This window comes from Impatiens glandulifera, chromosome 2 (assembly GCF_907164915.1).
Source record: "Impatiens glandulifera chromosome 2, dImpGla2.1, whole genome shotgun sequence".
NCBI lineage: Eukaryota > Viridiplantae > Streptophyta > Magnoliopsida > Ericales > Balsaminaceae > Impatiens > Impatiens glandulifera.
Window position 1 is genome coordinate 9,082,621 of NC_061863.1, and position 14,706 is coordinate 9,097,326.

The window sequence follows — 14,706 nt, forward strand, 5'->3', positions numbered from 1 at the left end:
TCAGAATATTTGGTAGAAACTATTTCGATATTGTTTCATTGATTTGTTCGGTTTGCTTTCGTTCTAATCATATAAGTTCAACTTTTTAAGTAACTAATATATATATATATATATAATGATGTTTAATTTTCAAAGTGTTCGGATTGCCGAGTCGAGTGTTGTGGTTAATTTGGATATATATGTGAGAGTAAATTTAAAATGCTCACGTTTTAATCGTAATTTTTTTTTCTCAATTTTTATATCATTACTCGTGCAAATGCACAGGCTACCCACTAGTTTTCAATAATGAGTTATATCATATAATATTTTTGTATGTAGACGTTCTTAAATGTATACTCTTATTATTTGTACATTTTTTATTATTATTTACTATTTAGGTTATTTAGTATTTATATATAGATGATCAATTGTTAGAAAAAAAATTTGTCCGCTCAGAATATTTGGTAGAAACTATTTCGATATTGTTTCATTGATTTGTTCGGTTTGTTTTTCTTCAACACTTATCGTTTATGAACTCAAATGAGTTCGTCGTTGAAGTGATCTCGACAATTTATATAATTGTTAAATTTTTTATTAAAATTTTTAATTTTTGTAAATTACTCCCACAAATAAAATTAACAATTGCAGGAATGTTAATTGATTGTAATACTTTATTGTAGGTTTAAGCATTTTTTATTATTATTATCGGTTTTACCTTTCTTTATCATTGTGTTAGGAAGGACTGAGAAAAACAGAAAAACACAAGTGGAAGCCTATTTTATAAGTTTATCTTTTCATATGAGAATTTTCCGAAATTATATACTCAACTAGATTTCTCACAATTTGGTCAGGTTTAATGTTAAATAACAGTAGTTCATTTTATGTTCCTATATCTCTTTGTCAAGTCCAAGACTTACTTCGTTTTCTTCGGCGAAGTGTCGCCCTCTCTTCTCATATCTTCAACCATTTTTACGACTTTGAAAATATCAATGTTTCATATGTTCTTGTGTAGTTCGTTTTTCACTTAAAATACCGTGTCTAAGAGAACAAAGGGATTGAATTCTTCCTTAAAACACTCTAAGTTTAAATTTGGATCAGGTCATAACATAAATTAAAAAAAAAACATTGGTCTTAGTGTCTTACTAATAAAACAATGTTAAAAATGAACTATATTCCAACAAAAATGATGAAGAACATATCTTCTCCCAACATTTTTAGTTGATAATTTGTAGCTACTAAATTTTGTTGGGTTAAAACAAATCCATTGCGAATTTCGAATGATTTTTCCAAGTCCCTTATACAGTGTCTTGAAATAATTCATTAATTTTTCATTTATTATGCCTTGAAATATATTAATTACATATTGAAATTAACTTGTATCTAGAATCATGTTTAATATTTATTCTTTTCTTCTTGTTGTTTTGGAAAATGTCGAAGGATACAAAAACATGAGAATGAAGAAAATATATCAAAAATCAAGAAGAGTAAAAAATAATAAGGTAAAAATACCAAACATGTTCAACAAGCACTAGGTCCTTGTCCGAAACATTGACATTTATCCAGTTTTTTAAACTGCAATGTGTTGAAATGATTGGCATATGTTTTTTTTTTTATAAATATGATGTATTGAAATGATTGAAAGTTACTATGTTTTGATATCTATATTTTTCTAAATATTATTCATTTATAGATGCACCAACGATACCTTACAGTTGCAACATCGTGTGGAGTGGATGTGACAGTCTCTCGTTGTTGCTAGCACTCATGTTGTCTAACGAGGCATCTCACCGATTGAGCAACTTGTTGTGTGATGCTCTCACCTTTCAGCCTACGAGTAAGTCATATAGGGAGAACCCGCAAATCAACTAATAGAGTTTGAGAGGTTGTGTGATAGACCCACTTAGGTGCATCTACCGTAGTCACCTCGTAAGCTGCAGGTTTTTGGTCCGATTGCTCGGTAATTGGCCTTGACTGGCCAACTGAAATAGACCATCGAGACTATTGTCTATTGGTCCCCGACCACACTGGAGCCAAAAGGAAAGATGGCTTGGAAGATGTATGGTAGAAGAGCCGTGTCTCAAAAGCTGTAAAAAAAATGTGCTGCCAAAAAAGGACTAACTTTTTACCCAAATAACTTTTCCTAACCTATACCAATAAAGATTATTTGAAAACAACCTGGTCATCCAAATAACCCATAACCAGACAAATCGAAACTGATTTTAAAAAATCGATGCCAAACGGTTCAGATAATTGTTTTGGTGAATAAAAAATAAACTCAACCGAATGGGTTACACTATAAAAATTATAGCACACGATTTCTAAAAGTGAGATCTAAAAAGGGATAGAGAGAAACTGATAATACATTTCAAAAAATCTTGACCCCTCCCAAGAATGCAGAAAAAGAAAAACATAATCAAAACCAATTCATCAGATAAAAGTATCCTCGTTTGCAAACAAGCACAACGACATAAAAATCTCTAGTCCAACATAGAAAATCTTGAAGAAGACTATAATATAGCAAGTTTGCAGTCATAAATAGTCAAAGGAAACCGATACAGTCATACAGCTAAAGTTACAACAAATTCTGTAACTAATTTAACTCTTACATTTCGCCATTATCTCCAAGCAGAATGGCGATTCCTTAGCAGTCACTGGCTCAGCTTTAAAACAGCGATTCAACTGGCCTTGTTGAAGATAAGCTTGATACACATTTGAACTGTCAGTCACAACAACAACAGCTTCCATTAGACTCTCATCCAAAAAAATTAAAACATTCAAATCATCAACTAAAATACTAAGATATCCAAATCATAATATTAAATATCAGATACTATGGGTATTGTGGTCATTTTAGTCAAGATATCGCAAATGTCACACTAGTTTCATTACACATTTTATTTTTGTATGAAAATTAAACTTAGTTAAACACAAATTCAAATATTTATTTATGTTTCAATATCTAGATCAAGTGTTTCCAAAAATAGTCATTTATGATACTTTCTAATATGCCCAAACCAATGAGATTTTTTTTTCGTTTGAAATGTTGCAGTTTGTATTAACAGAGTCAACTTTTGATAATACAAACATTGTATATACCCAAGTTTTGAACATGCGACATAACATTGTTCGTTAAACAACTCGTCATTCATGTCACATTGAATTGGTAGACTGAGAAATTTCATTGAAGTATCTTATAACAAATACCCAAGTATATAATTGATGAAATGATTTCCTATGTTCAAGTATGTAGTCACAGATCCAGCACATTACATGCTTCAAAATAAATCAGATAAATAGTATTTTTAGATGTGTTAAGGATTATTACCTTCTCTTGATTGTATTTATGACTAATAGCCTCCAGAGTTTCACCATCAATATTCAATTGCAAACCTTGCAGTGCAATAACTGTTACTTTCAAATCTGATGTCTTGTAGCCAGTATAGTGCTCAAGAGTTGGATTCTGAAATAAAATTAATTAGGAATTATTCTTTAAATGTGATGATATTTTCAAGATACAGAGATGTAAAAGGCACAAACCCATGGATGGTCGATCTGATTAAGAGTCCATCTGGCTAGAAAAACGGCAGATGCAGCTATTCGTGATGGAAGGAACTTCAGGAAGCCATATTCAGCTAGCGATAATTCTGCTAAATAATTTGCCAGAAATTCCAGCTCAACAGAAGGAACCTGGAAGAAAGAAAATAAAGTATTTATTGTGTAAATAGATTTCTTCCCATTCTAGATCTTCTAAAAAAAATTAACAAACCTTGTACAACATTTGTGCTGCTTGAATAAATCTCCTGAAACAATCAAGGGGACAGCAAAATTAAGATACTTTTTGAGTTTTGGATAATGAGATAATAAACCAGTTGAAGGATAGCCTATTCGAAAACAGCTATTTTGTCACAATCATGGTCTCATCGAAAAATTGCCAAAGTGAAATTGAAAGTGATTATTTTTTATTTTTGGTTTAACATTGTTTTATGAATCATTATATATATCCAGAACAAAGTGTAATTTTTTATTTAAATTGGTATAAGAATCATGATCTATGTTATTCTAGATGATTGTGATTTAAAAAAAAAAAATCAAATGTAGATTTTCTAGATCATTATCAAAATGAAAAATCATGATATCAAATAGACTCTAATAATGTGTGGTAAGTACCTCAGGAACGTTTTTGTGGTTGGAACAGAAAGTCGGAAGCATAAAAGGTTCAATACTTCAATCTCCATTTCCAACACCTGCCATGAGGAACCCCATCATGAATACTTAAAATTATAGGTCAAGATGCACATTGAACTGTTAATAGTATCTTTTTCCAGGTACATAGTTTATATATATGGGGGAGGGGGAGTTTGAAATTATGAAAATGTGTGTTGTTTTTAACTTTGAAACTTCTTTTATCTTAAGCCATTTTTTATATGAGAATATTTTCAAATAATCTTGTTTGGTGTAAGAAGTGGGTTATTTGGACAAAAGGACCAAAAACTCCTTATTATTTAATACTTTAAAATATTAAGAAAACAAAGTTAATGTAATTTAGTTGATGATTTGAATAATGTGATTGTAGATTGGATGCAAAGGATATTTTAGTGACTTTAACACATAATCCCAAATAATCCAATTTTTCTTCAAACAAGTTTTTTCGTTAAAAAATAAACTACGTCAAACAAGTTAAAGATGTCACTTGCTAAAACTTACCTCTTCTTTAGTGTAGGAATCAGCTGTAATGGAGCAAAAGTCTTCCACACGCAGTGCATTCATTTCTTCAAATTTCCTTTCAAGAAAACAACCGAAAATTTATCAAATATAGGGATCGAAAGTACATAATGGAGTGCTTTGATTTCTTAAGATGTTTCATTTACATCTTTCTTGATATACAATCAATTGCAAACATGAAAAATCTACAATACATGAAGAAATGCATACATATAAATGATCATATCATAATTCAATCCATCAAATACAAAGTGTATAAATGCCCCAGCATTTGTAATAAAAATCTATGACCATATTGACCTGAAACGAAGAAGAAGCATCAGAGGGGAAGGGCTTATGAATGTGCGTCCCTTATAGGAATGAGAACCATGTAAGGCCCCTATTGGAGAAAAAAAAAAAGAACAAGAATAGAAGTTCAAATTTGAACTGAGTTTGTGATTAAAAAATATTTAGTATCATATAATAAAAAAAAATTATTCAATATATAAACCGTCTAAAAAAACAAATTCAAAAAGATACTCTTATTCCTGATCCTCCTTATAGGGACACTTGTTTGGGGATTAGTGGTGGTGGCACTTCAAATATAATACTAGATGAAAGGAAAAATTGAATCCAAACAGAATCTACAAGACCGGGGTGGAGAGAGGCCTTACATAGCAATTAGCATACAGGTTACACCAAGCAACTGGAGATCCTTTCTTTCAATTGAATTACGGGAGAGATATCGATCAATAAGATCTATGGTCAGATAGAGTGTGTCTGGAACTAGCATGTATTCTTCAGAAACCTGAAACAAATTCAACCTCCGATAAAGAAACAATATTGCCCAAGAAAATGGTCATTTAACATTTACTTTGGAAGAACACTCAAGGGTCTTGTTTGATGTGAGTTACTTAGGATTGATTCCAAATAACTCACTATTCAATCAATAATTTACTCAATAATTACATTACTCAAACTATCAACCAAAATACCACATTTAAAAAAAATTATAAACTCTAATATCCTTTTACCCAAATAATCAAACAAAAGCAAACAAAAGCCATCAGAATGAAGAAGAGAGAATTCTTGTGCTCGGGTTCTAGTTTTTCAAATTCAGATTTTTAGGAAATCACATAAGTTTTCCCAAAAATAAGAAAAGGACAGGACAAAATCGAAGACAAAACAAACCTCCACCAGCCAATCAACCAGAATTCTTCGCATGTTTGGACTAATATCTTTCTGTATCACTTCCATGTAATTGAACAGTGGTCTCCAATCAAGCTGACAAAGAAAAAGATCTTTGTCAATAAGAAAACACTTCAGAAATGTACATCAAGCTTCAATTAAAAAGATTCATGTCATCGGTTTACTTACTTCCTTAGCCCGTAAATTAGTGTAGATTATTGGAGCATATTGACTGCACATTAGAGGATCCTTATAGTTAAAATCAAGATCAACCACCTTCTGGTCATTTGAACCTTCTGAAACCAAAAACAAAATAGAATCATGCTTACGAATTCTGAAAATAATTGTTTCCCATGATTATATACCTTTCTTCTCTGGGCCATGAATTCGAGCATGCTTGTTCGAAGATTCAGAAACCAGAGTAAAGTTAACTGCATGATCTTCTCTCTGGTCAGTAACCTCGTTTGATCTATAAACCCCATTATCCTCTAACCCTAATGCAACAAAACTCTGAACCGATTCATCATCCTGATAAATACTCAATGGTGCTTTCCCCCCTACCTTCTCTGCAATTCCCTTCTTCTGCAGCTTACCCGCCTGTTAAAAAACCAAACCCAATGTGTTAACACTTAAGAATAAGCTAATACGATACCCATCTGATTAAAAGAAAATGGAACCTGAAAGCTTGGTTTGAGATTATCCTTTACATCGTTTGTTACATCCTTAAGGGCAGCTCTTTTCTTTTGCTGAGGACGTGCGGCGGCGATATCTTTGGGAAGTTGATTCTCATCTGAAGCTACTCGTTTTAAATTATGATGAACTGGCTCGCCTAAAGATTTAGCCCTAGCTCGGGTTAGTCGAATGGAAGGAACCTCAACTCTTACAGAGTTGTTTCTTCTTCCTTTATTCATTTCTGACAAAACATCAGACAAACAATATTTTCATTACAGTCTATTTGAGTGAAAATTATATATTAATTAATTTTAATAAAATATAAATAAATAATTTATAATAAATATTAATCTAATCATACACATTAAATAGTATATATTTTTCTTATTTAATATTGGGTAAATTAATTATAAATTATATAATATTGAGAAATTCATATTATTCATTACAGTGTATATAACTTCTCATTTTGTAAAAATAAATAAATAAATAAATAAAATTATAATTAGTCAAGCAACTTAAAAAAAAATTACACAATCATCTATTGTTAAATCTTTTGTGATTGATATGAATTGAAACTTGACCCACAAAACCTAAAAATGATAATCAATTCACTTAATTATTTTCTGGTTTTAGATCTATTTGATCTACCATCGAAATTTGTTTAAATTAATTAACTAAAGATGACAGAAATTGAGAAAAATGAATAAATAAAGCAATGATGCATATCAAAATTGCATAAGAATGATCTGAAAGTGCAAACTAATTGAAAAACGACCTAAAGTCAATAAGAATGATTTGTTAAAGAATCGAACAATTTGTACATTTAGTTTGAGTGATAAACGACAAAAGACTTACTTAGCATTTGAGAGCTTCGAGATAAAAATGAGACTCCGAATCTAGAGAAAAATCAAGAAGACTTTGATAGCTTTATAAGCGAAGTGCAAAAGACTGCGGAGAGGATTTTGATGGCTTTATAGGCGAAGTACTAGACCGAAAAATGATGGTATGAAAAGAGCGGGAAATTAATAATTCAAATTTAACAAAAATAAAATAAATAATTTGTAATTTGTTGTCTCCACCCAACTATTTCAATTGTTAGTCCATATAATAAAATCTATATTAATACTTTCCTAATTTTATCTTATTTTTTTTCCTAAAACTAGCATAAATAATATCCAAATAAATTATCATAAATAGTCATAAGAAAATTCATTGAGTCCATATGAATATATTGTGTCATAACTTTTGGTAATGAAATGATGGTCAAATGTTAAAATTGAGAATGATTTTCCTTTTTAGTTGTGATGAGATTGTTTTCTAAATTCAAATAAATTTATTTTATGGATCTCTTCAATATATTATAATATGTTTTTTACAAAATATTATGTCATCTTTTAACCTTAATAATTATATTTAAATTTATTTGATCTTTTATTTTAATTTGTTCATGAACTATAATCTAACTCTTAAAAGTTATTCACTATATTTGTGTGGCGCCGCAACTCACTAAGTAATTTAAGAAAAATAAATGAACGAAGAACACCAACATAATCATTATGTTATTAGTTTATAAATTAAATTTGTAATTTTTTTTAACGGAATCAACCTTCTAAATTAATGCAACTATAGATCTATCGTGTCTTATAAAATTTTAAAAAGGTGTTGCGCCGACTTTCTCATTTCAAGATTAAATTTACTCCGAGACAAGATTTTAGAAAGGTGTTGCGCCGACTTTCTCATTTCAAGATTAAGTTTAATCTGAGACATGTAACAATTGAACAACTATTATTACACATTAAACTTGTTTAGCGTGATTCTTTTATTTCCTATTTTTTTAATTAAATTATATTCTAAACAAAGAATTCACCCGTTTAAAATATTTATTTTATGTGCTTCTAATTAGTTATATTTAAAAATACTAATATATATTTAAAAAATAGTTATTATTATATAATAGATTTTATTATTTTATTAATAATAGTTATTATTATATAACTTGGTAATTTTTTAATTAGTATGGTCATAATTAATATATCTTAATTTAATTTTCTAATAATTATTATTATCAATGGTTAGTGTAGTTATGGAGCTATAAAAAATTAATAAATAAAAAAGTCAAGAGAGAAATATATTATATATTTTGTTGATTGTGCATGTTTGTGACAAATAAATCAAAATGAAAATGGGGCAAATTTTGTGTAGTATTTAGTTGGATGTCTTTATTATTACATTTCAAACTTTGGAGAATGTGGCTGTCTTTTATATAAATTTGTTGGTTAAGATAGTAATTTTTATTTATATTAAAGATGAATTACAAAATATATTGTCTATATAATAAAAGTTCACTAAAAAGGGAAAACAATGAATGGAAAGAATAAAAATTGAAAGGAAAGAAATTGGATTTCATATGGTGTCCATTTAGTTTTTAAGTGTTTTATAAATCCAATTCTAAAAGGTTTGAAGTTGAATGTGTTGATATTTGAGTCTATTTAAAAATACATTTTAGTCTATTTTTATATCCTAATTTTGATTTAAATACATAAATAATAACACTTATTAATATTTTTCAAATAGAGAGAAGTTTGTCACAGTTTTATTGGCAAAGTTGTGGAGGGCTGTTTGAAGAAAAAATAGTTCAAATATAACTAATTAATATAAGTAAATCATTTGTATTTTGTTTTCTCCTCACATTTAGTCCTCATAATAAATTTCATATTAATATTTTACTAAGTTTGTCTTATTTCTTCTTAAAAAATTGTCACAAATATTGTGATATGATAAATTATTCAGTTTATTTTAATATTATATTTTGTCACAATTTTTTGTAATGAAAAAATGGTCAAAAGTTAAAATTGAGAATAATTTCATTTTTTATTTAAGTATAAGATTGTTTTCTAAATTAATTCAATTATTGTATAGATCTCATTCAAATTATAATATGTTCTTAATTCATATTTTTTTTTTTATAAAATATTATATTGTCTTGTAACTAATAATAATGTTTAAATTTATTTTATCAGTTAGGTAAATGTATTTACTATTCAATTATATTTTCTAGTTCTAAAAATTTATTGGCCAATAACTATGTGACCATCTGACCACAATAATTTCTTCTTTGAAGTTTTAATGAAATACAACATAATTATGTCATTAGTCTTATAAATTAAATGTGGTAGTTTTTTTTATAAATAAAATGAATAAACCAACCTTTTAAATAGATGTTGCGCCGACTTCCTCGTTCCGGTACAAACTTCAACAATTATATTTTAAATAGATGTTGCGCCGACTTCCTCGTTTCGGTACAAAGTTCAACAAATAGATTTTAAATAAATGTTGCGCGGACTTTCTTGTTTCGGTACAAAGTTCAACAATTAGATTTTAAATATATGTTGCGCCGAACTCCTCGTTTCGTACCACTTCGAGAGACGTAATAATTGAATAGTTATTGTTACAACATTTATTTAATTTTATTATGGAACTTTCATTTTTCGATTCTTCAAATAAATTATATTCTAAATAAAAAAAATTCACTATGCAATTTTATGTGCATATGAATAACTAAATTTAAAAATATGAATGTATCTTTTTACACATTTTCTTAATATTATTAAATTTTTATTATCTTAATATTAATAATAATAATAATAATAATAATAATAATAATAATAATAATATATAACTAGTAGTTACTTAATTACTATGTTCATAATCAATATATCTTAATTTAATTTTTCAATAATATTATAATTATTATTATAGTGGCTAGTATAAATAGTAATAGTTATAGATAGATATATAATATTTATATTTTCCTTATAAAAATTTTTATTAAAAAAAGTCATAAAGAAATATATATATTATTCATTTTATTTTATTGTGCATATTGTGACAAATAAATCCAAATAAGAATGGGACAAATTTAGTGTGGTCTTTAGTTGGATGTTTCTATAATCATATTTCAATCTTTGTAGAATGTCACATTATTATTATAAATTGTTTTTCAAATATTTTCTAAGAAAAAAAAAGTTATACTATCACTTTAAGAAGGTAATCAAGACGTTATGGCTAAAGATAGTAAATTTTTTATTGATAGTAAATATGAATTACATGATATTGTCCATATAATAAAAAAAATATTAAGGAAAATGTAACACATCATATGGTTTGATAAAACCAATTTCACTCTCTATAAAAAATTTAGTCCTCATAATAAATATTAATATTTTACTAATTTTATCTTATTGTTTCCTTAAAAAAATATCATAAATATTATCATATGAAAAATTATTAAGTCTTTTTTAATATTATATTTTGTCATAATTTTTTGTAATGAAAAGATTGTAAGAAGTTAAAATTAAGATTATTTTTCGTTTTTTAGATTGCATTAAATTATTTTATAAATTTAAATTAAATTATTTTATGGATCTCATTCATGTTATAATATGTTTTTCTAATTATTTTTTTTTTATAAAATTAAGTCATATTTTAACTTTAATAACCTAGTATAAATTGATTTATCTTTTAGTTAATTTATTCACTATTCAAATTATATTAATGTTTAATTTTGTAAACATCTCTTAATAAAATTATTTTATGTCACAACACGACTTTTCACACTAAAACTTTTTTTCAAGTTTTAAGAAAGTACAATATAATTATTATATGATTAGTCTTATAAATAGTGTTTTTTTTAAGTAATGAAAAAAATGAACCTATTGCGGTTATAATATTATATTTTAATATTTATAAAAAAGTGTTGCGTCAACTTTCTAATTTTCAAGATTTTCATTTCGAAGATAACAATACAATAGATAATAATTGGATTATTAATCAGTACACTTATTCAACTATTTTGAATTCAATTTTAAAAACTTTGTTGACATTGTTAAATGACTAAGAGATGATGGATGTCAATAACAATATTACAATTGTGTAGTTTCTATTATTCTTAATTACTATGTCATACTATTTTATTTTTAACTTTTTTATTAAAATTTATTTTAAAATTTTGATATTGGTTAATTAGAATAATAATAATTATTACAAAAATATCATATAATGGGTTTGGGTTCGGGTTCGGGTTCGATTCCAACTAAAAAAATATCTTATAATTATATAAATTAAATTAGGGACATTTTTTTTAACTTGACTATTCACACTTGAACTGCCATATTAAATAGTTTTGTTTGAGAGTAGATGTCATACTTATACATTTGTGTTAAAAAAAATTAAAATTAAAATAGATTTTATAAAAAAATAAAAAATAATAACAGTAACGGTGACATATTATAATAGTTATGTTTGACCTTATTCATGAATCATTAAGACATTTTGTGACAAATATGAATAATGAAAACAAATATAACAAACAGCTGTCCGCAGAAGTGACGTGTGGTTTTTATTTTTTTTAATTATTGATGCATCCGCTCTAAACAAAAAAATAAAAATATATAATATTTGAATATTATGTATTAATAAAATTCTCTAAGTAGAAGTAGCCTATGTTGCCTTACCTTACTATTATTATGGAATATAATTCATGGTTTTCTTTAACATAATTTTTTTCTAGTAGAATTATTCTTGTTTTTTTTTAATTTTCATAAAATGGGTCAAAGAAAAATGGTTGGATTGGATATAACCTAAGTGGTTCAGAAATAGAAATGAAAGTTTATTTATTTTTAAATATTAGAAATAATATCATTATATTTACTTTAATTTAAAACGTTTTAAATGAGAATTTATATGTGACATTTGGTTTCTTAAAAACTACTCTTTATACTTGAATTATTTTATTGATCCCCTGTTCTAATTTAGCGGCAACCAGAGATGTATATTCTCAATTTTTTGAGGTCTTGGATTCGAGCTTGCAAACGGTAAGTTCTGCGTTTAAATGGTTAAATGTGTCTGTGAATATGTACTTAACCGGTTGTCCTATTTTTTATTTAAAATTTATTTTACTGAGTTATTAAAAATAATTATAATATAAAAGATTTACTATCACATTTTAATTTTTCAGATGGAATTTGTTTCTTCATTTATTTTTACTTTTTAATTTTATTTAGTGTAATAATTAGTAATCATATATATTAGTATATCAGATGTTAGTATATAAGGAAAAGATTGTATTAGAATATTATTATAGTTTATCTATATTATATAAATATTATATTAAATTTATAAGAAAATTAAAAAAAATAGGACAATTTTATAAGAAAACTAATATTTATAATAAATTAATAATGATATTATCACAATTTATAATATTGTGATAATATTTTATAAATATATTATTTTATATTCAAGATGAAAAATATTTGAACAATCTTAGGCTGAAGATGAAATAGTAAATATTAATGTTATGTATTCAAAATTCATAAACTCTTGAGTAGTAAGATCCATCAAATAATAGGATAACAATGTATTGATTAAAAAGAACGATTAAAAAGAACAAACGAAATAAAATCAAATCACATGGACATTAAATGATAGGTGAAACAACAATCGAAAAGAAACTTTGAAGTTACTCATGAATCTCGACCTCCATCAAACGACGAGATTACATCGTGTTGCCTAAAAAGAAAACCATTGAAGAATGTATAATCTCATGGGCATAGAATACTAGGATGAAACAACACCTGAAAAAAAAAAATATATCCTAACGAAATAATGACAGTCTATTAATTAAATAACCAATAAAAAAACACATATAATTGTTATAGGCATTAATTACTAGGATATAACAACAATTGAAAATAAAATTCAGAGAATATGATTATCTTAGAAAATAAGAAAATTAACAAAAATATTTAAAAGAAAAATAAATTATTAAAAAATATAATAATAATTATTAGAGCTTTCGAAAAAAAAAAAAAAAAACTAGATTTTGTAGCTTAAGTTATATCATATTAGGATAGAGAAAAGAAATTGTATTAGAGGTTATTATTGAGTTACAAAAATTATAATTATTATACAGATATTATAGTAAACTTATAAGGAAATAAATATAAAATAATAAAATTATTATCACAATTTATAATATTGTGATAATATTTTATACGTATATTATTTTATATTTTAATCGTGTATAGATTAATAAACACAAATACAATTATCTTATTATAAAGTATTAACAAATTAGAGTTCTATAAATCATGCAATAAGGTTATCCTTAACCCATTCATAGTTTGTTTTACCTTTCTAATACACAAAATCCATCTTTTTAGTGATCCCATAAAGTTATTATAAGACATGTTAACAATATTTTTTTTAAGAGTAAATTATAGTTATGTTCAATCCTTCAATAATAATGTGTCATCTATGATAGAAAAAATAATTGAAGAGATGATAAATAATAATTGAGTTGACTCGGGTCAACTCGACATGTCTTGACCTAAAGTATGGATCGAACACAAATTTGTCGCCAAACAAATAGAGTAGTTTGCAACTCTAGCCATCTTACATTAAAAATTTGTTATGTAGAAAATAGGGATGGATGATTGGAGAAACTTTTGTCCAGTGTTTGCGATGATATTCTTTGTTTATGAGGTAATGCCGAATTTATATGTTCCGTCAATTAATAAAATTGGGGATATTTAGTGTAACTGAATCGAGTGCTGTCGAGGAGAATTGTGATGATCTTTTGTGGGTAGACAATTTGAGTAGTTTGGAGTTCTAACTTCAACCCTAATCATAACCTTAACGATAACCCTAACCCTAATAAAAGATAGGTAAAAGATGAATTTGCGGTGAAGTACATTTTGAGCCAATGTCAAATTCATTTATGTTTTGTGCATTATTAAAATTGACAATGTTGAGCGTATCTGAAATCATACAACCCAGAAGAATTATGACGTTTTCAAATAGACAACTCGAGAAGTTTGTCACTCTAGTTAGATAATATAGAATAAATGATAAGTAGAGATAGGTGAATGAGAGAGATAGAAGGAAAATTATACTTTCTATATGTTTCTTTGATATTACATAAACATTATTTATATACAAGATTCAATGTATTGGGAAACAACATCATTTATTAATTGGCAGACTCTTGGTATGTGTTGACGTTTCCTTGGGAATGAATGAGACTTTATGTTTTCTAGTCTCCTTGGAATGTATAAGGACATCCTTATCTTTAACAGCCTCAATATCTTTAATACCCTCCCG

General features: G+C 26.6%; 1 protein-coding gene across 1 annotated transcript; it reads right to left on the minus strand.

Moving 5' to 3' along the window:
• Nucleotides 1-2,389: 2,389 nt before the first annotated feature.
• LOC124924301 (cyclin-A2-2-like) lies at nucleotides 2,390-6,779 on the minus strand. Its single transcript, XM_047464359.1, has 11 exons — nucleotides 6,546-6,779; nucleotides 6,234-6,465; nucleotides 6,058-6,164; nucleotides 5,872-5,964; nucleotides 5,355-5,488; nucleotides 4,684-4,759; nucleotides 4,147-4,223; nucleotides 3,746-3,779; nucleotides 3,517-3,666; nucleotides 3,305-3,439; nucleotides 2,390-2,695 (listed from the first exon to the last, which is right to left on the minus strand). Exons 1-11 carry the CDS (start codon nucleotides 6,777-6,779, stop codon nucleotides 2,642-2,644), a joined length of 1,326 nt encoding a protein of 441 aa, XP_047320315.1. The 3' UTR covers nucleotides 2,390-2,641.
• Between the last annotated feature and the right edge of the window lie 7,927 nt (nucleotides 6,780-14,706).